Raw genomic sequence first — 23,295 nt, forward strand, 5'->3', positions numbered from 1 at the left:
GAGGAAGGGATACGCTGGTCTGGAGCTGAGGAAGGAGGTCTGGGCTGGAGATTAATTCCGCAGCTGTAAGTACAAGGGCAGTAGCCGCAGCCAGGGGTGCATGAGAGCACCATGAGAGTGAGCCGGCTGAGGCCGCGCCACCCCCCCCACCCCCACCCCCACCCCCCCCACCCCCCCCCCCCCCCCCCCCCCCCCCCCCGGCCCAAGGCATCTGACACTGAGAACCAAAATTCCTTCCAAACTAAGTGCCTGCTTTGGCACAGGTGCCCCTTCACCCAGGCAAGAGTGAGGGCTGTGTGCGTTCTGGGTCAAGAAGGAGAAACAAGTCTGTGCTTCCACTCTTCTGTGTTTACTGCCCCAGTTCTAGGCGCTCCCCAAACTCTGGTGCTTTTGCACTGCCTTCAAACACTCCTTTGGTGTTTACCTCTTTCTGCCTCCAAACTGATTCAGGATCCTCGGTCTCCTGCGCTCCCCACCTCCACCTGAAGAAAGTGGCACCAGTACCATACAAGTTTGCAGGCACTACCTGGCCTTGGTTAGGGGTGAAGGGGGACATCCTGTCAATTGAAGGGTCACTGAGCCTAGGGAGCCCCTGCTAGAAAGACTTGAAAGCCTAGCCTAGCCCCCAAACCCTCCAGGCCCTGCCCTTCAGTGGTCATCTCTGAGCCACTTAAAGGAGACCGACTGAAGGCACCTCTGACAATGTTCATAGCAGGAGCCAGTTCAGAACCCAAGCCAAAGGCGCTGGCTCTCAACAGTCCCCAGATTGCCAGTCCTCAAACGAGTAGGGTCCTTCCAACTCAAGGCTACGTTCAGGGCCCCAGAGAGACTGTGCCCAACATCTCACAAAGTCCCAGATGAAACAGCACCTTCTCCACGAGAAGACACGTTCCTGTAAGAACTGGCCTCGGTGTGCAGCTCACAACAACCCAAATCCCTCTTTTAAAAAATAAGGCCATTTTCCCCAAAGGAAACAAGCTCCAGGACTGCAGTGCTCTGCCTACAACTTAGATCTACACATGATCTTACCTAAGTAAGTACCTGCTTACTTACTAAGTAAGTACTTGCTCTGCCTACAACTTAGATCTACACATGATCTTACCAGGCAGAGCACTTTCTGCTCCTGAAAGCCACAGGTGGTTCTGGTTATCTCCATTTTTGACTGCAGACTTTGTTTCACATTTGCTAAACTACATCGTCCATTTGAGTATCTTCCCAGAACTAAGGTACGGTGTCCTCCAAAGGGGTATCACGTCACCATCTCTTGTAAGAAAACTACAGGCAGCTTTGAAAACTACAGCAGCTTCAGGGAGCACCCAAAACTTCTCTCTAGATTTGTTTCATCTAGGAATTGAGGTTTGGGGTTCCATGTGCTCCCCCTGCACTTGCCAATGGCTTTCCTCCTCTCTGCCCAAAGGTTGCCCTATTTCCCCTGCCTAGAATCCCTATGACAGAGTGTATGTGCACTGGCCGACTCACTGAGGTCTTCTGGAAAAGGAGAGGTTGCATAGAAAGCTGAGGGATCTGAGAAAAGATCTAAGAGTCTGTGCCATGTGAGATTACCTTTCTTATTCACAGGAGTGGTTCTTTCTTTTTTTAAAATTTTTGTTAATGTTTATTTATTTTTGAGAGAAAGAGCGTGAGCAGGGGAGAGGTAGAGAGAGAGGGAAACAGAATCCAAAGCAGGCTCCAGGCTCTGAGCTGTCAGCACAGAGCCCCATGCAGGGCTCGAACTCATGAACCGCGAGATCAGGACCTGAGCCAAAGTCAGACACTTAACTGACTGAGCCACCCACGAGCCCCCATAGGAGTGGTTCTTAACCTGTTTTGGAAGTATAGAGTCCTTTAGAGAATTTGATGAAAGCCAAGGATTCTCTCCCTGTACCCCCAACATGATGAAAAGCCCCTTCCTTCAATTTATTCTGCATACTACAGATAGGTGTTTCTAAAATGCAAATCCAATCATCACTGCCCACTTGAAACCCCACTTAAAATTTGTTGAATGTCTCAATTCCCACTGAATTTTGCTTCCTATCTAATTGAGCCCCATCCTCACCAGTTTCTATTATTCAAGCTCAGACCAAGTTTCTCTTCCTCCGGGAAGCCTTCATTCATTCACCTCAGGCCTCAGCAGCTATTGCCAATGTCAGCTTCCTCCACGGAACACAAGTACAGAGGTCCTTTCCCTTTTGATTACTATTTTCCCTTCTGGGATTGCTGGCAAGAGTTAATAACAGGAAAGGGCACCTGGCTGGCTCAGTGGGAAGAGCATGCGACTTTTGATCTCTAGGTTGTGCGTTTGAGCCTAGAGATTACTAAAATTAATAAGTAAACTTAAAAAAATTTAATAAAAGGACAAGTGTAAGGGGTAGGGACTGCTGGGGTCTGTGGCCGACCAGATCTGTGGCTAGGCCGTGTGTCCCTGGACAAGAAAAGTTCAACCTTCCCAACCTCGGTTTTCTCATCAGAAAATAGTGACTAAAATACCCACCTCCGAGATGTTGAGGGAATTGGACCTAAGGTATGCAAAGTACTGTTCCTAGCACTTCAAGGTGAGCTATTCTTATTCTAATTACTCACAAAGAGAAGTTGCTTCCAAGCAGCACGTAAAATTCTCCGAGTACTGTCCATGGTATGAGGTTTCCGGGTTGCTAACTGGACAGCCCGGAAAGCTGTCCTTTTTTACTCCTGAGGGGCGCCAAGCCCCCTTTCTTCTCAGGGTGGTGCTGACACCTTCTTCCCAGACCGCCCCCTTCCTGGGTGCCAGAAAGCGCAGACAGCGCAGCATCAGTGACCTGTTTCTCCCCGCGAACCCACAACACACACCTTATCCTCTAGCCTGGATTTCCAGCTCCATCCACCGGCCCCTTCAGTCTTAGGGAGCTGCTCATCAGCGCCACCCGCGACTCTGTCCCGGTCGCCCGCAGAACGTCTGGGGCTGGCGGGGTTCGGCGGGTCCCCAGCCCACGTGCTCCCGACCTCCGCCGCAAGGCGCCGCCCTCCCGCTAGGCGCAATACGGACTACGTTTCCCAGGGTGCACAGCGGCGGGGCCTTGGCTCAGCGGGGGCCTCGAGCGGCGCGCCGCGCCGTCGCCTGCTCCGGGGGCGCGCGGGCCGGCGCGAGGACAGGGCCAGGGACCCGGAATGAGTTTCCGCGCAGTTCCGCTGTGCCTGGCCGGGCTGTGCCGGGCCGGGCCGGGCCAGGGCAGGCGCAGGGGCAGGGCGGCGCCGGAGTCGGCGGTGCCGGGGACAGGCGCTCGGGGCAGCCCGCGCCTCGCTGAGGTCCCCGCCCCGTCCCGGCCGGGCCGGCTCGTCTGTCAGTCACTGGGGCGGCGGCAGCGGCAGTAGCGGGGCCGGAGCCGGGCGGTGAGAAGAGCGCGGGCCAGGCCGGCCGGAGGGGATCTGCCACAGCCCCTCAACTCTACGGACTCTTCGCCCCAGACTCGCGAAGCTGCACCCCTGCGCCTCGTCGGACGCCTCCGTAACCCGCGAAGGGCTCTCTCCCTCGTCACCCCCCACCCCGTGACCTCCTCGTAGGACCCGAGAGCGCACTCAGACCAGGGTGTTGTGGGTACAGGCCATCGACCCTGTGACCTCTCACGGGCCAGGGGCTCGGTTTCCCCCACAGGCCTGCCTTCCCTGTGACTCCCTCCTCAGAGAGTCTGGAGACAGAGCCGTGACCTACCACCAGGACCCCCGCCTGTGAACTCTTCACTGACGGCTCCCTCCTCAGAGTCCCCCTCAGTTGGTCTCCTCCTAAGAGCACTCCTTTTGGCCTCTGGCAAGCCCCCCATCCCCATCCGAGGTGGGGAGGCCTCGGCAGCCATGCCCGCCCTGGGCCCCCTGTCACCCCACCGCTCCCTGGGCACCCAAGCTGGGGTCTAGCACGGGGCCAGCAGCCAAGGGGCTGGGGCAGGAGACAGGTCAGGGTCCACCTCCCTGCTGGGGAGGGAGCAAAGATGGAGCGGCGGGAGGAGCAGCCTGGGGCTGCAGGGGCTGGAGCAGCACCAGCCTTGGACTTCACTGTGGAGAACGTGGAGAAGGTATGAGGGCCCGGGGGTGGGCATACCGGTGACAGAGCAGAAGTTCTGGGGACTGACATTAATGCCAGAGCCCAGGCCTGGGCTGGGTGCCTGCTGGGATGGTGCCCCCAGAGCACCTGGCATTTGCTGTCTCTCTGGGCAGGCGTGGACAGCAGTGTTATGGTGTCCTAATGGGCTATTTTTGGCTTTCCTTAGACATGGGTTCTCTTTGGATACTCTAGGGTCTTGGGCTGGTCCCTTCAGGGTGCTGATAGCCTAGACCTCCGGCCGGATTGGCTATTCTCCAGCTCCGTGGGTACTGCATAAGCAGTGCAGTAAGAAACCAGGAATCCAGGAGACCTACAGCTCAGCCCTCGGGAACCATACAGATGCTGAGCCATACTGGACCTGTTTTGTGACCCAGGGGCTCAGAAAATAACCTGGAACTGAAACAGTCTGGGTTATGTTTTCACTCTTTCTTAGGGAAGGATCCTTCTTGTATTGGATGGAGGCCAGACGAGTCCCGAGCAGGCAGGAAGGGCTAACCCCCTCTCTCTGGTAATGGATCTAAGGGATCCGGTCCTGCTGGCAGCCTCAGGATCCTTCTCTGCTCACCTGTCCACATAGCTTCCTGCCACGGTCTTCCCAGGCTCTCCCACAACCCAGCCCATCTTTTTTGAACTGCTTCTCTGGTTCTTTTCTGGGTTCTGCCCCTGAGGCCTGGGATGCAGAAATGCCTCCCTGCTGGGTTGAATGGGGAGATGGAAAGCAAGGAATGGTTGCAGATATTCATTTGTTATTTTTGAGCCCCTTTTGCCATACCAAATGGTGAAAATCCATCCCTGCTGCTTCTTTGCCTGCTGAATTCAGCATCCCTGAGGAGCCAAACAAGGGACTGTAAATATAAGCTGCTGTCAGAGGTACAAATAGGGCTAAGTCTACTTGGATGGAGCTTGCTTAGGGGGTCAGAGTCCTGACCTCACTCTTCCACCCCCCGGGGCTGGGTGCTGTTGGCATGGTGGCACACTCTTCCATGTGCAACCAGGGAGACGAACCACTGTTTTCTTACTGTGTGAAGTCCCTGTGGAATTGGGACCCTGGGGATTTGGCGAGTTGAGAGCTCCAGGCAAGGCATTTGCCAGGGCTGCCAGCCAAGACTTCTTGACCAGCTTTTTGGACCCTCACATGCGCTCTCTGGGGGGTGTTCTCACCTTCCCCTCCAGTATGCCTCTGGCCTAAGGCTGCCTGGCAAAGCCTTAGTCGTGCTCAGATTTCACAATGGCTTTGGTGCCAGCATCTGGAGTGACCGAGGGATGATCCTGGGGGAGCTGAATAGAACCTTTGGAGTTGATGGGACCAGCTGTGCCTGGGAGGGTCAGGGCCCTTCAGGCTGTTCCATGCTCTTCTCAGGCTTAGCTTTATCCCTGTGGAGCCATTCCTTCAACCTGGGCCTTGTCCTTTACCTCAAATGCCTCCCCTTTGGGGAGCTCAGCCTCTTTCTGCTTTCCTGTGAAGGTTCACTTTCTGAACCCCTAATGTTTGGCTATGATGACAACATGGTAGAGCATGGGCAGAGTTCAGGCTTTCCGGGTATCAGTAGGATCCTCGGCTCAGGAAACAGTGAGCTCTACCTGCTCAGCCCCTCAGTCAGAAAGAGAGAGCAGATTTGCAAGACCAAGTTCTGGGCTCTGACGGGATCCAGAGTGGCCAACACCTGCTCAGTCCTGTGCTGTCCTGCAGGCGCTGCACCAGCTCTACTACGATCCCAACATTGAGAACAAGAACCTGGCTCAGAAGTGGCTGATGCAGGCCCAGGTCTCCCCACAGGCCTGGCACTTCAGCTGGCAGCTACTGCAGCCCGACAAGGTGCCTGAGATCCAGTACTTTGGGGCCAGTGCCCTGCACATCAAGATCTCTCGCTACTGGAGTGACATCCCCACTGACCAGTATGAAAGTCTAAAGGCACAGCTCTTCACCCAGATCACCCACTTTGCTAGTGGCTCCAAGATCGTGCTGACTCGGCTGTGCGTGGCACTGGCCTCCCTGGCTCTCAGCATGATGCCTGATGCTTGGCCGTGTGCTGTGGCAGATATGGTACGGCTCTTCCAGGCTGAGGACTCACCGGTGGATGGTCAGGGCCGCTGCCTGGCCCTACTAGAGCTGCTGACAGTGCTGCCGGAGGAGTTCCAGACGAGCCGCCTGCCCCAGTATCGCAAAGGCCTGGTGCGGGCCAGCCTGGCAGTGGAGTGCGGGGCTGTCTTCCCGTTGCTAGAGCAGCTGCTACAGCAGCCCAGCTCACCCAGCTGTGTGCGTCAGAAGGTGCTCAAGTGCTTTTCCAGCTGGGTGCAGCTGGAGGTGCCACTGCAGGACTGTGAGGCGCTTATTCAGGCTGCCTTTGCTGCTCTGCAGGACTCGGAGCTCTTCGACAGCAGTGTGGAGGCCATTGTCAATGCCATTTCACAGCCTGATGCCCAGAGGTGAGCTGGTCCCCATCTTCCCAGAAAAGAACAGTTTGATTGGCCTTCCATCTATCTGTTCAATAAACACGAATTGAGTGCCTACTGCATACCTGGTCCTATGCTGGAGATACACAAGGAGGCAAACAAGACATGGTCCTTGTCCTTATGGTTCAGAGAGGGAGACACAACTAATCATCCAACAAATTATTCAGTTAAAATATTTGACTCTTTCTTCTCTTTCTCTCAACCAATCAGTCACCATGTCCTGGCTGTTCTGCTCCTGACCACATTGCAAATCTATTTTTCCCATCTCCATTGCCACCACCCTAGTCCGAGCTGTCATCGTCTCTCTCCCCAAATGATTGCAGAGATTTTTCACTAGTCCCCTGGTTTTTACTCCTGTACCCGTATTGTCCACCGAGCAGCTAGAGTGATCTTTTGAAAAGGAGGATCCAATTTGTCCTTTCTGCTCAGAACCCTTCAGTGGCTTTTTGCAGCTCTTAGGATGAAGTTCGGAATCCTTAACGTGATCCACAAGGTGCTGCACAGCATGGCATCTCTAACCTCTTCTCATGTCATGCTCCTTTCTCCACTCTCATACAGTCTTTTCAGTTGCTTGAATGTTCCATGCTCCTTCTAGCTTCTGAACCATCACAGGTACTTGGCACATCATCTCTACCTCAACTGAAATTTCATTATCTTAGGAAAGCCCTCAATGATTTTTAAGACTAAGTTTGGTCTACTCTATTATTGTATCTCAGAGCTTCTAGTGTTTTTCCTTCTTAGCCTGTAACACAGTTTCATCATAAATTAATGTATGTCTCCTCATTGGTCTCTCAGCTCTGTGAGGACAGACACTGAATCATTTTATTTTGTCACATTGTGCCTGGCAGCATTTGGTAGCATTCGGTGTTTTTTGAACAGATGAAAAGTAGGAGTTGCCTGAGAGGTGGGAGCAGGGTGGGGGAGTTCAGGGGAAGAGAGAGCGCTCCAGGCTTCAGGAACTATAGCAGGGGCAAAGGCCCCTGGTGCGTAGCACCATAGTACCTTTAAGGACTTGAAGGAAGGTGAGTGTAGCGAGGTGTTTGTGCAGCAAATGTTTGTTGCGTGCCTCTTTGTGTCTTGGGCCCTGTGCTGAGCACCAGGTGCGTAAAGATGAATGGGTTGACTTCAGCAAGCCAGGAGCTCATAGTCTAACAGACACATGGAGGGGCAAATGTGGTCAACGAGATGAACGCTATGATAGAGAAAATGGTGGGGGGACTGTAAGAGCCCAGAGGAGGCATTTAACCTGGTCTTAGGACTGTGAAAGGCTTCCCAGAGGAAGTGTGCTTTAAAGAGCCTTAGCAAAGAAAGGGTGTTGAGAAAGCCTGGTGAGTGGTGGTGATTAAACAGCGGGATTTAAGGACCAGTTGTGGGAGGTCTGGGCCCAGATTATGTAAGACCTTGTCAGCCAGGCTTAAGATTTTGGTCTTCATCCTGAGGATGATGTAAAGATATTAAAGAATTTCAAGTAGAGAAAATGCCATAATGAGATGTTTGGTATAAGTTGGATTGGCCATGGCAAGACTGGAGACACTAACACTTCAGAGGTAGGACTTTAGAAACCCTTAGCAGACTTGGAGGGGAAAAACATTGAAAGAGATGGCATCAGAGAGTGGTTAATGGCTCTAGCCTTGGCATTAGTCATGTCTGAGTTTGAATCCCAGATGGTCTGTTTACTAGGTCCGATACCTTGGATAAGTCGCTTTTAAGCCTCAGTTTCCTCATCAGTAAAATGGGTGTGATCATATTAACCTGAGAGAGTTGTAAAGGCTTAAATAGGACAATGTGCACAGGGTCTGCCCCTGGTATTCTATAAAGGATATTTTGATATTAATAGGATTAAAGAAGAAAATGTCTATGAAAGGTTAACCTGGTTCTTGCACGCCCCATAAAAGGCAGTTGTTAGTATTTGGTATCGTTTTGCATTGGCAGTTAGTGTATCTTTCCCATGGTTTCCCAGGTTTTCCAACTCAAGGTGGGTATCAAGTCCCAGGACTAGCCTTTCTTGGCAGCTTGAAGCTCGAGTGCCGGCTGCACTCAGACAGTTGGTAGCTAAAGGGAATTGGCCAGGGCCAGTGCATGGGTGATGTGGGGTGTCCTTGGATACACCCAGGTTTACCCGCCCAGCCGGTCTCCAGGGCTTTGGCAGGTAATTGATGCCTCTTCTCTTCTGAACGAATGAGCGAACAAGGAGCCAGTGAGGGAACCCACAGCCTCCTGAGCGCCCATTGGCTGCAGCCCCCATGGTTGCTTAGCAACTCTCCCCATTTTCTCAGCTCTCCTCCCTGAGCTCTAATTGCAGGTCTGGGCTGAGCTCAGTGTGAGTGGCAGCCAGCAAGTCCCAGCAGCCCTGCCCCGGCAGCTTGAGCTGACCAACAGAACTAGGCCTCTTGAACCCAGTCTCAGCCATGGGCTTAAAGACATCCTCTCTATCTCCCTCTCCCAAACCTAGAAACCTCTGGAAGCCTCAGACCTGCTCTTCTGTGTGCATAGTTCTCAGGAATAGGTGCCCAGGTGGTGGGAAATCTAAACAAGGGTTTCCCCCGCCGGGGTGCTGCACCAGCCTAGTGTCAGAGTTTGGGTCTTGCTCTGTCTAGTCTAGCTTCTTAGACTTTGGCTTGAGAAAGTCACCTGTGGTTTTGCCTCTTGGGTTATCCAGCCACTGCCTTCCCCAGGTGTCCTAATATTGGCTGTCCCCTTGGCTGAGCTTGCACTCAGGTCCTCTCTTTCCCACTCTTCCACAGCTGCTGCTGCTTGCCTGACTGTCTCTCCCTCAATTTTCTTTTTCCTGAAATATGTTTTTAGTCCTGGAAAAGCTTTCACTGGGGGCTGGGGGAGGAGAGAAGGTGAATTAGACAAGTTCTTGGGGGCTCCCATCAGTTAGAATTTGAGATATGGGCTGAGATTTGCATAGATCCTTTGGGGAAAATTCAGGTAGGGCTCTGAAAGAGCAGTCCTGCAGCAGAAGAGGCTACCTCAGCCTGGAATTTGTCTCAAAGTTGCTATATGACCTTGAGTTATACTCTGAGCCCTTCTGGACTTGTCTGTGACTTAGCCTATTATGCAGCTCAAATGTGACCAATTAAGAACTCAGTGAAGATTGAGTACCTGCTGTGTACATGAACTTTGGCAGGTGTGAGGGAGCCTTGGTGGGGACACTTTGGGGACAGGGCACTATCTCCTGCCCCCATCTCAGCTGCTGGTAAGCTCACACGCCATGACTTTGGCCCTGTCCCTGCTCTCTGTGCCAGAGTCTGGCCTGAAGGTGCCCATTGTCTGGTGGTGCAGCCTGTGTCAGGGTCATGAGACTGAAGCTATCCCAGCTGTTTCCAGGCAGAGCCCTCTAGGGCTGTCTCTGGGTTGGGAGTATCCTGGTGTGGATACCTTGTCCAACCAGAATGAGGATTTGGAGAAAGCTGACATCTGGGCTGGTTGCCCCTTGTTTTCATCTTACCCCTGAGGTTGAGACTACCTGCCTAGCAGCCTGCTTAGGGCAAATGCAAATAGAACTCCTCTGGACTCTCAACCTCCTACCTCTCCATAGATTGCTATGGTGACACTATGATTGGTAGCAGAGGGGTCTCAAGCATCTGATTCCCTCTGAGAGTATCACTTCATGTGATTAGTCTGATCTCCACAGCAGGCTGCTGGGGACGGGTCCAGTGAGATAGAGCTAGCATTCTCAGTCTCCTTTGTATACTGTGTGTCCCCTGCTCCCCTTTAAGGATCATTGTGCTTCAGGACTCTGACTTGCACCTTCTTTTCTCTCATTCACCGCTTTCTTCCTGGGCAGTGCTCATCTACTCCCATAGCTTCAGTTACCAGCTGTTTGCTGATGACTATGTCTCTTGCTCTAACTTCTCCCTTGGGCTTCAGGTTTTTATATCCAACTCTCTGGACACCTCTGTTTGCATATCTCACCAGGTACCTCTGATTCAACATGCCTAACACTGAACTTATCGCCTTCTGGCCTCCCATTAAATTTATTACTATTCCCCTCTACCCACCCCTCCTGGCCTCAGTAAATAGCTCCACCATCTACTTAGTTGTTTAGTCAATAACCTGAGAGTTGTCCTTGACTCTTCCCCATTGTCATATTCAGTCAGTCATCAAGTCCTGTCCATTTTTCCTCTTAGCTGTCTCCTAGTTCATCATCTATTGCTGTCCCTTCATACTGCCACCAGAGTACATAGGAATTAGGATCTGGTGGTAGGGAGTGGAATGGAAGGTGGGGACTGATGCTGTCGGTGCCTTCTGAAGTCTTTATCAGGGCTCCTGAGCCTGTATTAACTCCTCTGTCACTCATCCTGTTCAGTCTCCCTTAACACTGTCTATATTAGTTTTCTGGAGGGGCTGTAATAAAGTACCCCACACTGGGCAGCTTTAAACAACAGAAATTTATTGTCTCATAGTTGCAGAGGCTGGGGGTCCAAAATCAAGGTGTCGGTTTCCTCTAAAAACCCGGAGGAGAATCCTTCCTCACCTCTTCCTAGCTTCTGTTTGTTTGCTGGCAATCTGTGGTGGTCCTTGGCTTTAAGTTGCATGACTCCAATCTCTGCCTTTGTCATCACATGTCATTCTCCCTATGAGCCTCTGTCTTCACATGGTTGTCTTATAAGGACATCCATTGTATTGTAGTAGAGCTCCCCCCCCACTCTGTGATCTCATCTGCAATGACACTGTTTTGAAATAAGATTACATTCTGAGGTATTGGAGATTAGGACTTCAGCACATCTTCTTGGTGGATACAACTCAGCCCATAACAGGCTGCCCCCTGGCCCCTCCAAAATATGTCCTTCCCACATGCAAAATACATGCATCTCATCCCAACTTCCCCAGAAGTCTTAACTCGTACCAGCACCAACTGTAAGTCCAATTAGAGGACACAATTTAACCTGTAACACTGACCTCATACTTCCTTCTCAGAGTTCTCCTGGAAGTCTCTGACCGAAGGTTCTTCTCAACATGGGCAGCATCAAAGCTACGATGTAGGCCCTGACCTCTTTTTTGCTTTGGGTTTATTGTGGGGAGTGAGCTTTGATGGAAGACAGGGAGAATATGCCTTTCTCTCAAAGCTGGTGGGGGATGGGTAGACAGCTCTGATGGGTCTCCTTACCTCATGCCTCCAGGTATGTGAACACACTCCTCAAACTCATCCCGCTGGTGCTGGGATTGCAAGATCAACTGCGACAGGCAGTGCAGAATGGGGACATGGAGACCTCCCATGGCATCTGTCGCATTGCTGTGGCCCTGGGCGAGAACCACTCCCGGTGAGCAGTTGGGCAGCTGGGGGTGGGATAGCAGGGCCCTCTAAGAGGTGTGGTTTTGGAGCCCTGTTGGGGGAGGGGGAATGACCTTACTATACCTCCTCCTTCCAAGGGCCTTGCTGGACCAAGTGGAGCACTGGCAGAGCTTCCTGGCCCTTGTCAACATGATTATGTTCTGCACCGGCATCCCTGGCCACTATCCTGTCAATGAGACCACCAGTTCCCTGACCCTCACCTTCTGGTACACGTTGCAGGTGTGTCTATGTGACCTCTAGTAGAATTGGGCTGTAATGACAGAAGGTAGATCATGGGCTTCTGGGCCTGGTGCTGAGGTGGCTAACTTTCTTCCCTGGCTCTCTCAGGATGACATTCTGTCCTTTGAGGCAGAGAAGCAGGCTGTGTACCAGCAGGTGTACCGGCCGGTCTACTTCCAGCTGGTGGATGTGCTTCTGCACAAGGCCCAGTTTCCTTCTGATGAGGAATATGGATTCTGGTCCTCAGATGAGAAGGAGCAGTTCCGAATTTACAGGTGATGGTAGCAGGCCAATCCTACCTCTAAATAGAGTCCTGAAATAATGAAGGCAATGAGGGGAGGAGCCCAAGACCAGGCCTCTTGAATCCTGAGGTTCCTTTCTCTATTCTCTAGGCACTTTTGCAGTTGTGAGGGAGCTGGGGTGGGCTCCTGGGCTTGGGAGCAGGATCCGGGCAGTGTATAAGGTCTTCGTCTACTTCTTAGGGTGGACATCTCAGATACGCTCATGTATGTGTATGAGATGCTGGGGGCCGAGCTGCTCAGCAACCTCTATGACAAGCTGGGCCGTTTGCTCACCAGCTCAGAGGAGCCCTACTCCTGGCAGGTACCTCCCAAGCCTGATTCCCTCAGCCCTCCCAGAACTGTCACACCCTCCTCCTCAGCCAAGCCAGTGGCACCCTCTTTCCTCAGCACACAGAGGCCCTGCTCTATGGCTTCCAATCCATCGCAGAGACCATCGATGTCAATTATTCTGATGTGGTGCCTGGGCTCATTGGCCTCATTCCACGGATCAGCATCAGCAACGTGCAGCTGGCGGATACTGTCATGTTCACCATTGGTGAGACCTGGCACACACCCATGAGCACATTTCCAGAGCCACAGGCACCCCATCCCCAGCTATAGTTGGCCTGCTGGTTCCTGTCCAAAATGGGAGAGACACACATGCCCACACACACAATCAGCATTGCAGCCAACTGGCTGTCCTGGCACATCTAGGGGTCCTTCCTACAGTGTTCTGAGCTGCAATTCAGTGAAGCTAGTTTGCTGTCAATGGAACAGCAGTGCTAGACCTCTTCTGAGTAACTTCTTCCTGCTTCTCAGCTATAAGGCTCCTGTTTGAGCATGTGCATGCATATTTGCCTATTCAGCTCTAGGGCTGTAATTTGATCTGCCAGAAGCTCTGCCTGCCTCTCAGGGACATGGTACAAAGCCAGCCTGGCCTGCCTCAGATATCCTCCCCTCTCCCTTCTTCCCCCAGGAGCTCTGTCTGAATGGCTGGCTGACCACCCCGTCATGATCAACAGTGTTCTGCCCCTAGTACTGCATGCCCTAGGCAATCCTGAGCTCTCTGTCTCTTCAGTGTCCACCCTCAAGAAGATCTGCCGAGAATGCAAGTATGACCTGCCACCCTATGCTGCTAACATTGTGGCTGTCTCCCAGGTATGCGTGAGCTAGGGTTGGGCTGGATCTCAGGGCACACTGCCCTGTGCTGATACCAAATTCCTTCTGTTTATCTCCAGGATGTGTTGATGAAACAGATCCACAAGGTGAGCCCAGAAGTTTCTAGGGGGTCCTTGGGGATATTATGGGAATCTGCAGAAATCCTCTTCTGCCTTTTCCTACCCGTTGTCTTTTATTCTCTGTTCTTGGAAGCTTCCCCAAGAGGTTTACTCTTCCTGCCCACATCCAGATGTGTCCAGGATTGACTTTCCATGTTCTGCCCCACAGACAAGCCAGTGCATGTGGCTGATGCAGGCACTGGGCTTCCTGCTGTCAGCCCTGCAGGTGGAGGAGATCCTTAAGAACCTGCACTCCCTTATCTCACCCTATATCCAGCAGCTGGAGAAGCTGGCAGAGGAGATAGTGAGTGAGCTGGTGTGTGTGTGTGTGTGTGTGTGTGGCCAGAAGGCAGGGGTGGGTTGCCCTTTGTGTGGGCTATGGCTGTTGGGGAGTGGGGTTGGAGTTGACAGTCAGGGCTGGGGTCTGGGGGCCAAGCTGGGCCTCGGAGATCCAGAGCTTGGTTTGATTCTCCCCATAGCCTAATCCTTCCAACAAACTGGCCATTGTCCACATCTTGGGGCTTCTCTCCAACCTCTTCACCACGCTGGATGTCAGTCATCATGAGGATGAACATGAAGGCCCTGAGCTCCGGAAGCTGCCAGTGCCACAGGGACCCAACCCCGTGGGTGATGTTGCCATTGCCCTCCACCCCCAACACACACACACACACTACCACACACCCTGTGGGAATATCATTGTTACTCCCCAACTTCATGGATAATATTGTCATGGTTCCCTTGGCCCCATGGGGCATGATGCATTTGGTGTGCTGACCCTGTGAATGACCTTATCATTGTGCCTCATTCTGTAGGGAGTGATATCATTGTGTCATCCAACCTTGTGGGTGATATTTGTCTTTGTCCCCAGCCCAACCAGGGTGATGTCATTGTGGTTCCTCCATCTCATGGGAGACATTGACATTATCCTTCAACCCCATAAATGATGTAATTATGAGTTCCTGTTTGACCCCCAGTTCCGGGGGGTCTTCTACTTGGCTCCTCACCATCCCATGTGGGCACTGGGGATGCTTACATGCTCTACGTGTAATAGTTCTTGCCTTTGACTTGATCCCAGTCTAGAGGAAACATACGTAAACAGATTGTCACAAAGCAGTGTGATAAGTACTGTGATAAGCTCAGGCACAGGGGGTTGGGGTGACCACTTACAAGCTGTTTGATCTGGAGCAAGGCTCAGCTTCCCATTCAAAACTATGAACATCAGACTACCTGGCTTGCTTATCTCAATAGAATGATGCTGGGTAGCATATGTGGTCTTGAGTAAAATTTTGTATAAATGTGAGACACTGCTTGGATTATTGTTCCCAGGGTTTCTCCTGGAGAAAAGGGAGCCACAGTATCCTAGCTTCTCTCTTCAGCTCTCCACCTTAGTTTCAGTTGCCCTTTTGGCTCTAGACCAAAGTTGGGCTAGCGTCCTCCTACAGAGCCCCTTCTCCTTCCGTGGTAGTCATTGTCCTGCCTTCCCTTACCTCCCAGGACCTCAGTCTGCTCTCTGCTCCTCCATAAGTTGCCATATCTGTGCATCCCTTGGGGCTCTGCATCCTAAGCCTGTTTGAGTGAGACAGCATCTCCACTGCAGGGGCTAACCCATAGGCTTTTGATACTGAAAGGATTTTTCTGAGCAGAAATGGATAAGGAGTGATTTTTCTTAAAAGTTACAAAGTGTTAATAATCTTCTGAAGCCTTCATAATATCCCTGCTTTGCACTTTGAGGCTTCCTCTAAAATGATCCCTAGAATTCAGGATATCCTCTTTATTCATGGGGGATTCAACACACTACTCCTTCCCCCAAGGTCCCATCCATTGAGTCCTCAACATGCAGTCTGGAGTAATAGGTTTGAACTTCTGGCCAACTTTGTACTACCGGGTCCTTCTGGGGTGGGTGAGAGTGGTGGTGGGGCACCTCACTTCTTCTGTGTCTTCAGGTGGTTGTGGTGTTGCAGCAGGTCTTCCAGCTTATCCAGAAGGTGCTGAGCAAATGGCTGAATGATGCCCAAGTGGTGGAGGTGAGCCTCAATCCTTGCTCTCTGCCCCCATCGTGACTTTGCTTAGATACGGAGCAGGATGAAGGTGTTGCTGCCCCATCTTGGCTTACAGTGGTCTGGAGAAAATAAAGGAGGTGAATCCTGCCTTACAGACTCAAGGAATGTTTTGGGAAGACATTCAGAACTTTCCAATATCACAGGAAGTCCTTGACCAAAGAACTATGATGTTGGGGCTGAGTGACAGTCAGGGATCCACTTGTAATCAGAGACCTGCCTTTGGTCCGTTTTCAATTCAGGATTTTCTTACTATTGCTGCTCTCTGAGAGGAAATGGTGGAGATGTAAGTAGCAAGACTTGAGTTACAAAGTTCCATCCCGTGCTCCTCTGAGAAGGCCTTTTGGCCTGCTGCCTTTCAGGGTGAGGGTCAGGCTTATTTACCTCTCTCGATTCGCAGGGCCAGGCCAGGCTTATAGGTAAGGGTCCCACCTTAGGCCTCCTCTGTGCAGAGCCTCAGTTGTGTTCTGGGTGATTGTGACCTGCTAACCAGGACCCCTTTGCTTTCTTCCTTTTTTCTTTTTTTTTTCAACGAAATATATTTGACAGTTAACATTGTATAAATTTAAGGTGTGCAGCATGTTGATTTGACACATTTATGGATTATAATATGATTGCCATTGTATGATAATTAGAATCCCTATCACATCACATAATTATACTTCTTTTTAGGGGTTGGAATAATTGAGATCTAGTCTCTTGGCAGGTTTGATGATCATAATACTGTTGTCTATTTCCTGGGCCCCTTTGCTTCTTTCCCAAGGCGGTGTGCGCTATCTTTGAGAAGTCTGTTAAGACACTGCTGGATGACTTTGCCCCCATGGTGCCACAGCTGTGTGAGATGCTGGGTCGGATGTACAGCACCATCCCCCAGGCCTCTGCTCTTGACCTCACTCGACAGGTGGGCCTTCTGATTGAGGCAGCAGTGTTTTAAGTTTCATCCTAGTTAGAGGTCTGACCCAGGGATGGGGTGGTGGGTAGAGTGGGGTGGATGGCGTCCTGGCAGGGATCCTGACCTGCATTCTAGGAATGCTGGCCAGTTCTTGGTGAGACAGGGCCTCAGCTGACCAGCATTCCCTGCTTTGTTGTAGCTGGTCCACATCTTTGCTCATGAACCTGCCCACTTTCCCCCAATCGAGGCCCTCTTCCTGCTCGTCACCTCCATCACACTCACTCTCTTCCAACAAGGTAGGTCCTGACCAGGGTCCCTGCTGTTGCCGCCACTGCCACCACTGCCACTGCCTCTGCTTCCCCGATTGGGGAGCCAAAGCTGCCCACTCTGTTCTCCTCTGTCCCCTGAGTTGCACATGGGACTTGGTGGGAAACTTGGGGGATCAAGCACAGCACAATTGTCACCCTCCAAGTAGTGACACCGTAGGTTGAAGTGGATAAGAGAGTGAATGATGTCTTCTACTGGCCTGCTGGACTTAGGGCCAGTCTTGATGTGGGGGGAGATGGGGCCAGAGTTCTGAGGGACTTGGGACACTAGGCTGGCTCCTTTTCTTTGGGATATAATGAAAAGTGGAAAGAGCATGGGCTTTGGAGTCAGATAGACCTAGATTCTAAGCTCATCACCACCAACTAGTTGTGTGACCTTGGGCAAGTCACTTACCTTTGCGGAGCCTTTGTTTCCATGTCTGTGAAATAGAGATTTCGTGTACTTGATAGGATTGTTATAGGTATGAAAGCAGTGTCTCTTGGTCCCCTGGCTTGGGGTTTTTGCACATGAAGTACTCAGGGAGTTCTGGTTCCTTTCCCTGCATCGGGGCTTATTCCTTTTTAGGCCCAAAGCTTTTGGCTGTGGTCCCAGCTCCCCATTCTCTGTGGCCCTCTGCCTGAGAGTGCTGGGAGCAGGGGGCTCTAGGCTTCCCCTGCTGTCTAACCCAGGCTTCTAACTTGGAAAAGAAACAGCGCTGCTCCACCAGCCTCATGAGTCTTGTCTGGATTTGTGGTTGCAGGTTTGAGGCTTACCAGGGGTTTCAGCTGGAGCCAGAGCGCTCTCTGCTGATGTCATCATTATGTGGTCCCATGATGCTGGCCTCTGCTCCAGTGGCCCATGGGTAGGTGCAAAGCGAGCAGAAACTTGAGCCAGAAACCAAGTGTGGCCACCCTTAAATCCTTAACTCCACCTCTCCCACTTCTTGCATCCAGTCAGGGGCAAATCTAGGTGGTCCTGACTCCTGATTATCCCGCAGACTGCCCACCTCTCCCCTTCCTCCATGACCACACCTCAGTGTCCGGGTTGCCCCAATAGTTCTCTAACTGGTTTTCCTGACATCTGCCCTTCCCTGCAGTCCATTCTGCATCCTGCAGTTGTAATGTTCTTTAGAAAACACACATCTGAGTATTTTCCCTCTCTGGCTGGAAACCCTTTCGTTGGCTGTCCATTGCCTCAGGTTCTCACCCTGCTCCCACCCACATGGTGCAGCTCCTGCATACTCCTCAGTGTCTTCTGCCAGTGTCCCTGAGACACCAGCAGTCTAGCCACACTGACCTCTCCCTTTGATGTCCCATTTGATCCTCTAACTGGAATGCCCTGTGCCCTTTACTGGGTGAGCTCTTACTCCTCCATGCCTTACTTATGCATCAGTCCTAGAAGCTTCTCTGGGGCAGAACTGGGTGCTTCTGACTTTATGCTGAAACTGCATCATGTACACACTGCTGATATAGTACCAATCATATTCAATAATCAGCTTTCATGTGTGTGTCTCTCTCCCTAGACTAAGCCCCTCAAGGGCAGAGTCGAGCCTCTTCTCTCTGCATCCTCAGTGCCCAGAACAAGGCCAGCATAGAGTAGGTATCAGACACTATTGAAGAAAGGAGGGTAAGGTCTCCCTGCCCTCGGAACCTTTCTTCCTCGCTATCTGGGGCCAGCCACTAGCAGGGTGGCTGCCGAATGTCAAACATGCTGTCTGTAGGGGGACCCTGGCAGAGGGCATGGGCCTCACTCTCCAGGACTTGAGTAAATCAGGGCTCAGATGTGAAAGAGATGGGCTTTATCAGTGGCTCCTCATAGCCTGGAAAAGGAAGCATGGAAGAGATAATTATCTACTTTACAGTTGGGGAAACTGGGCATTTGTGGCTTGCACAAGATCACACGGCTCCTTAGTGGTGTATCAGGCAGATGTTCGTGCAGCGCCTCCTCCTGAAAGGGGAACAGCCCAGGAGCTCTAGACACATGCCTTGTCCTTGCCACAGGTGTCAACAGAACTGGAGGCAGAGTAGTGTCCAAAACCAATCATACTTGCTGGGCTTGCTGGTTGTCTTGCAGGACAGGATGGCCCCCTTACCTGTTATGCTGTCCTGGTCTTGCCATTCCCTTCTCAGCCTCTGCCCTCCCACTGCACCATGGGGTGACATGTTGACTGGTTTCCCTCTTTCTCTGTGTGTCCAGATGGTGGGAGCTGGTTTTCAGCCCTGAGCCTGGCTCTCTGCTCAGTCGGTGTCCATGTGGAGGGGCTTTGCTGGGTGGGGCTCTCATTTTTGGCCTCATGATACAGTTTCTTCCCCGAGGCCCCGCTGGTGGCTTGCCCAGCCATCCCCACAGCATATTGGACTCTGCCCTAGCCAAGGAGGAGTCCTCTGGTTTAAGTGGACCCCAGGGAGTCCTTCCCTTGGCCAGACCAAGAGCCCTAAGGCCATGGAAGTGAGGGGGCACCTGCTCAGGCCCTGATACCCTGGCCTTTCCAGGGCCTTCAGCCAGGCCCCCAAGGGAGTTACCAAGGACTAACCTCTCGCCATCCCTGCCCTCCTCTTTGATGGCTAGTGTTGGGGAAATGTGCTAGGAGGCAGTGTAGGGCCACCCCAGCCAGCCAGAGGCCGCAGCAAGAGTGGGGGTTGTTTCTTCAGCTCTGTGGAGTCCAACATTGCTTCAGCACCAAAGGCTCACTGGGGGGACTGGCCTGAGGAGGAGTGGGGAGTAGGTGGAAGGACCCCTGGGAGGGAGCTGGGGCAGGCCCGTCCTTCACTTTGCCGTCTCTTTCTGTTGGGCTTCTCCCAGTTCATGGTTTTTGTATGTTTTGTTTCTTTATCTTGCTTCCTGCTGCTCATGTGCCCCCACGCTGTCTCCCTGCAGGCTCTCAGTCCCACATAACTATATGAGGTTGAGTTGCTGTTTGTATAATTTTTTCTTAAGTTCCATCTTTATTATATTTTAGGGCCCAGGGATCATCCTGATATTGTTGATTCATTTATGCAACTCCTGGCACAGGTGTGTTTTAGTTTTATTCATTCACGTTCTGTTCTCTCTCTTTCTCTTTCTCTTATGTTGAAATTCAATTTAAGCCTATTTTTAGCTTTCTGTTGACAAATTTTTTTTCTGTTCAGTTGAATAGAGTTTCTTCATCTGTTTCCGTGGAAGTTGACAACCCAACATCCTCCTTTAGTGCCCCTTTGCCTCAACTAGCTCATTCTTCCACCAAGACCAGGGAGAGGCGATCCCAAAGGGAGGGAGCTGGGCTGGCCTGGGCGGGGGAGGGGGAGTAATTGTGCCCGGCAGCTCCTTCGTAGCTGGGGTGCCCTTGAAGTTCAGGGGTGAGATCGGAGTTGAAGGGCCTGGGGTTCATTGTCCCGTGCTCCTGCCGGGGAACTGCCTGCCTCAGTGCCCCCACCCCCCCACCTGCTCTGGAGAGGTGGCCGGGAGGAGCTCCGAAAGGAGGGGCCAAAGGTGAATGTGCTGGGGTGGAGCCCGGAGTTGGGCTTCAGGTTGTACTGCTGTTGGGAGGTGGGGTGCTGGCTCCACTGTGAGGCTGCGTTGGGATGTGTTTGTGTTTGGTGCATGTGTAAGTGGGTTGGACCTTATTCGTATGTTTTCAGTTTAGTTTGGTTTGGAAACAAATCACATAGCTGCTGTAAGTAGTATGTGTGTTGTGTCGGGAAAAATGTGTAGTTGAAGTGTGGGCACGTGCACTGATGCATGTTGTATGTTGGTGTGCATTAGGCATTGATGGGTTTTGAAGCAGTGTCATGGGTTGGAGGTGTGTGTGTGGGGCTGTGAGAGTGCGTATTTGGGGGAAGGAGTGTATGTTGTGGTGTCGGTATGTCTGACATACAGGGAATGTGTGTTGTGGAAGATACATGTGGTGAGCTGTGGGGACATGGGGCTAGTGCGGGGACCATGGTGGGGATCCTGTGGGTTGGGGTAAATGATGTGTTCCTTCGCTTAATCAGTCCACAAATACTTAGTGTGTGATACATGTCTGGTGCTCTGCCAGGTGCTGAGGGTATAATGGTAAACAAAAACAGGCATAGTTCTTACTCTCTTGGAACTTACAGTATGGTGAGGGGGGTGGGGCGCAGGAGGAGGGGGGAATAGGGAGTGTGTTCTGGGCCTGGATAGACATGTGTGTGGGTAACTGAGGGTGCATCCTTGGGGGTGAGGGCGTTTGTGTGTGTGTGTGTGTGTGTGTGTATGGGTGTGTTAGGAGGGTACATGTGCTAGAGGACTGGGTAGCTTGAAAGTGTGGGCATGTGGACATGACTGGGGAATGTGGGGCGTTTGAGGGATGTGAATATGTAGCAGGGTGTGTTGCAAATGTGAGAAAGTATGTGTAAGGGATGTGATAGAGGTGTGTTTGAGGGTAAGTAGGGTGTTTCCAGAGAGGGTGAGTGTGGGGGTGCTTGCACATGAACGGGAGTGGAAGGTATGTGAGGGGCTGGAGGGTTGGGGGTCTACATGGTATGTGTTGGGGGGCTGGTGGGGAGCAGCCGTGTTTGATAACTGCTGGAGCTGTGCAGAGCATCTCCTGTGACCTGAGGATGTGCCAGTCGTGTCCTAGTACCACTTGGGGTGGGCTTTCTGCCCCTTGTACTCATTCCCCCCACATGGCAGCACTGATTCCTGAGCTGGGTGTGGCTGAGAAGGGCCTGGACTCAGGGTATCCCGGTTGAATGGTGGGGCCATGGCTCCAAGGCTCCGACCCTACTTTTCCTCCTCCTAAGCTGGAGGGTGTCTGAGGAATGCAGGTGGGACGTGGGGGCTGTTGGACTGGGCTCCACATCCAGCTGCCATCTCTTCTTTCTGCTGTCCTGTTAACAAATCCAGGGGGCTTTGACTGCCTCTGAATCAAAGCAGTCACTGCTGGCTACCTGGAGCCTGCAGGAGGTCTGGCCTTGATGGAGGGGAAAATAAAAGCGTTTGCTTAGGGAGTGACTTGGGACCCAAGCTTTCTGTATTGTGACCACCCCCTTAACCTCTCACACACACCTGTGCATTCATGTACACATACATGTACGTAGCATCCCCTGGCTGCTCCCCTCCTGACTGAACTGTGGGGTGGTTTGGGTCCCCCAGAGATGGCTGGGTGGCTGATTTTGGCAGCCTGTACCTATGGTGCGTGAAGTTGGGGCCTGGGGTGGCAGGTGAGTGGTGGGGAGGGGGGATGGTCCTTGGAGCTGGTTGGGGCTGGGCTTACCAGCTCCACCTCCTGCAGGCTCTGAAGCGGAAGCCAGATCTGTTCCTGTGTGAACGATTGGATGTCAAAGCTGTGTTCCAGTGTGGTAAGTGGGGCCAGGTGGACAGGAGGGCCTGGGTCCCCCTTAGGAGGATCCTTAAGCCCCGCCTGATCTGCCTCTGCCTCTCCTACAGCTGTGCTGGCCCTCAAGTTCCCTGAGGCACCTACTGTCAAGGCCTCCTGTGGCTTCTTTGTGAGTCCCATGCTGAGTCCTGACCACCCCCCCCCCGCACCCCAGCCCCTATTCGCAGTCCTGCCCCTGACTCCAGAGTGTAGGGGTATGGTGTGCAAGTCTTGTCCCCAGGGAGAGTGGGGAAAGAGCTGAGGCTGACAGTCCTCTCCATCCTCCGTAGACAGAGCTGCTGCCTCGGTGTGGGGAAGTAGAACCTGTGGGGAAAGTGGTACAGGAGGATGGCCGTGTGCTGCTCGTAGCAGTGCTGGAGGTGAGATGCAGCCGTGTTTGATGGGGCTTCGATGGGGGTGGAGTGGCCCTCACTCCTGAGGCAGCTGCCCTCTGGGAAGCTTGAGCCTTTGGTTCCCTAAGCTGACTCTATTTCTTCAGCAGTTAAATGGCTGACAGTTGTTAGGGTTGCTGTGAGGATCAGCTGGCTCTCAGAAAGCAGCACTTACCATGTGCAGCTTGGCTGAGAAACTGTCTGGGAGTGGGTGGCACATGGCTAGGCACCCTTGCCGCAAAAGGGGCAAGGCCCTGGTGTGCTGAGAACCCGTCTCCCTCAGGCCATTGGGGGCCAGGCCTCCCGCAGCCTCATGGACTGCTTTGCCGACATCCTATTTGCTCTGAACAAACACTGCTTCAGCCTCCTGAGCATGTGGATCAAGGAGGCACTACAGCCACCTGGTTTTCCCTCCGCCCGCCTCAGCCCTGAACAGAAGGACACCTTCAGCCAGCAGATCCTTCGGTGAGCAGAGCCAGCGGCACCTGGGCTCTGGTCCAGAGGAGAGGGTGGTGGTGGTGGACGGTACTAACCTGCTGTCCTTTCCCTTCAGTGAGCGAGTGAACAAGAGGCGGGTGAAGGAGATGGTGAAAGAATTCACACTGCTGTGCCGGGGGCTACATGGCACAGATTATACAGCTGACTACTGAGAGGCGCCCCCGTCCCACCCACACCTCCTCCTCACCCCTCCCTATTCCCAAAGAGTAAACCTGGATCTTCACTGCA

General features: G+C 52.5%; 1 protein-coding gene across 2 annotated transcripts; it reads left to right on the top strand.

Moving 5' to 3' along the window:
• The first annotated feature begins 3,159 nt into the window (after positions 1 to 3,159).
• On the top strand, positions 3,160 to 23,295 carry IPO13 (importin 13). 2 transcript variants are annotated; one of them, XM_042951731.1, is made up of 20 exons: positions 3,160 to 4,043; positions 5,763 to 6,499; positions 11,656 to 11,796; positions 11,906 to 12,047; positions 12,156 to 12,322; positions 12,530 to 12,650; positions 12,737 to 12,884; positions 13,305 to 13,486; positions 13,567 to 13,593; positions 13,775 to 13,921; positions 14,085 to 14,228; positions 15,549 to 15,629; positions 16,426 to 16,563; positions 16,754 to 16,850; positions 19,820 to 19,872; positions 22,094 to 22,160; positions 22,249 to 22,307; positions 22,468 to 22,557; positions 22,853 to 23,034; positions 23,123 to 23,295. In XM_042951731.1, the coding sequence occupies exons 1-20, from the start codon at positions 3,960 to 3,962 to the stop codon at positions 23,217 to 23,219; spliced, it is 2,904 nt and encodes a 967-aa protein (XP_042807665.1). In that variant the 5' UTR covers positions 3,160 to 3,959; the 3' UTR covers positions 23,220 to 23,295. The 2 variants fall into 2 exon arrangements, with proteins under 2 accessions (XP_042807665.1, XP_042807666.1); XM_042951732.1 differs by having other exon boundaries at positions 3,161 to 4,043; positions 13,775 to 13,909.

This window comes from Panthera leo, chromosome C1 (assembly GCF_018350215.1).
Source record: "Panthera leo isolate Ple1 chromosome C1, P.leo_Ple1_pat1.1, whole genome shotgun sequence".
Lineage (NCBI taxonomy): Eukaryota > Metazoa > Chordata > Mammalia > Carnivora > Felidae > Panthera > Panthera leo.

Excerpts from the sequence above, each read along its gene's own strand:
- IPO13 (XM_042951731.1), top strand. The coding sequence starts at position 3,960 with ATGGAGCGGCGGGAGGAGCAGCCTGGGGCTGCAGGGGCTGGAGCAGCA. Across the intron at positions 13,922-14,084 it reads AGGAGATAGTGAGTGAGCTG|CCTAATCCTTCCAACAAACT; the intron begins GTGTGTGTGTGT and ends TTCTCCCCATAG. Across the intron at positions 15,630-16,425 it reads ATGATGCCCAAGTGGTGGAG|GCGGTGTGCGCTATCTTTGA; the intron begins GTGAGCCTCAAT and ends TTCTTTCCCAAG.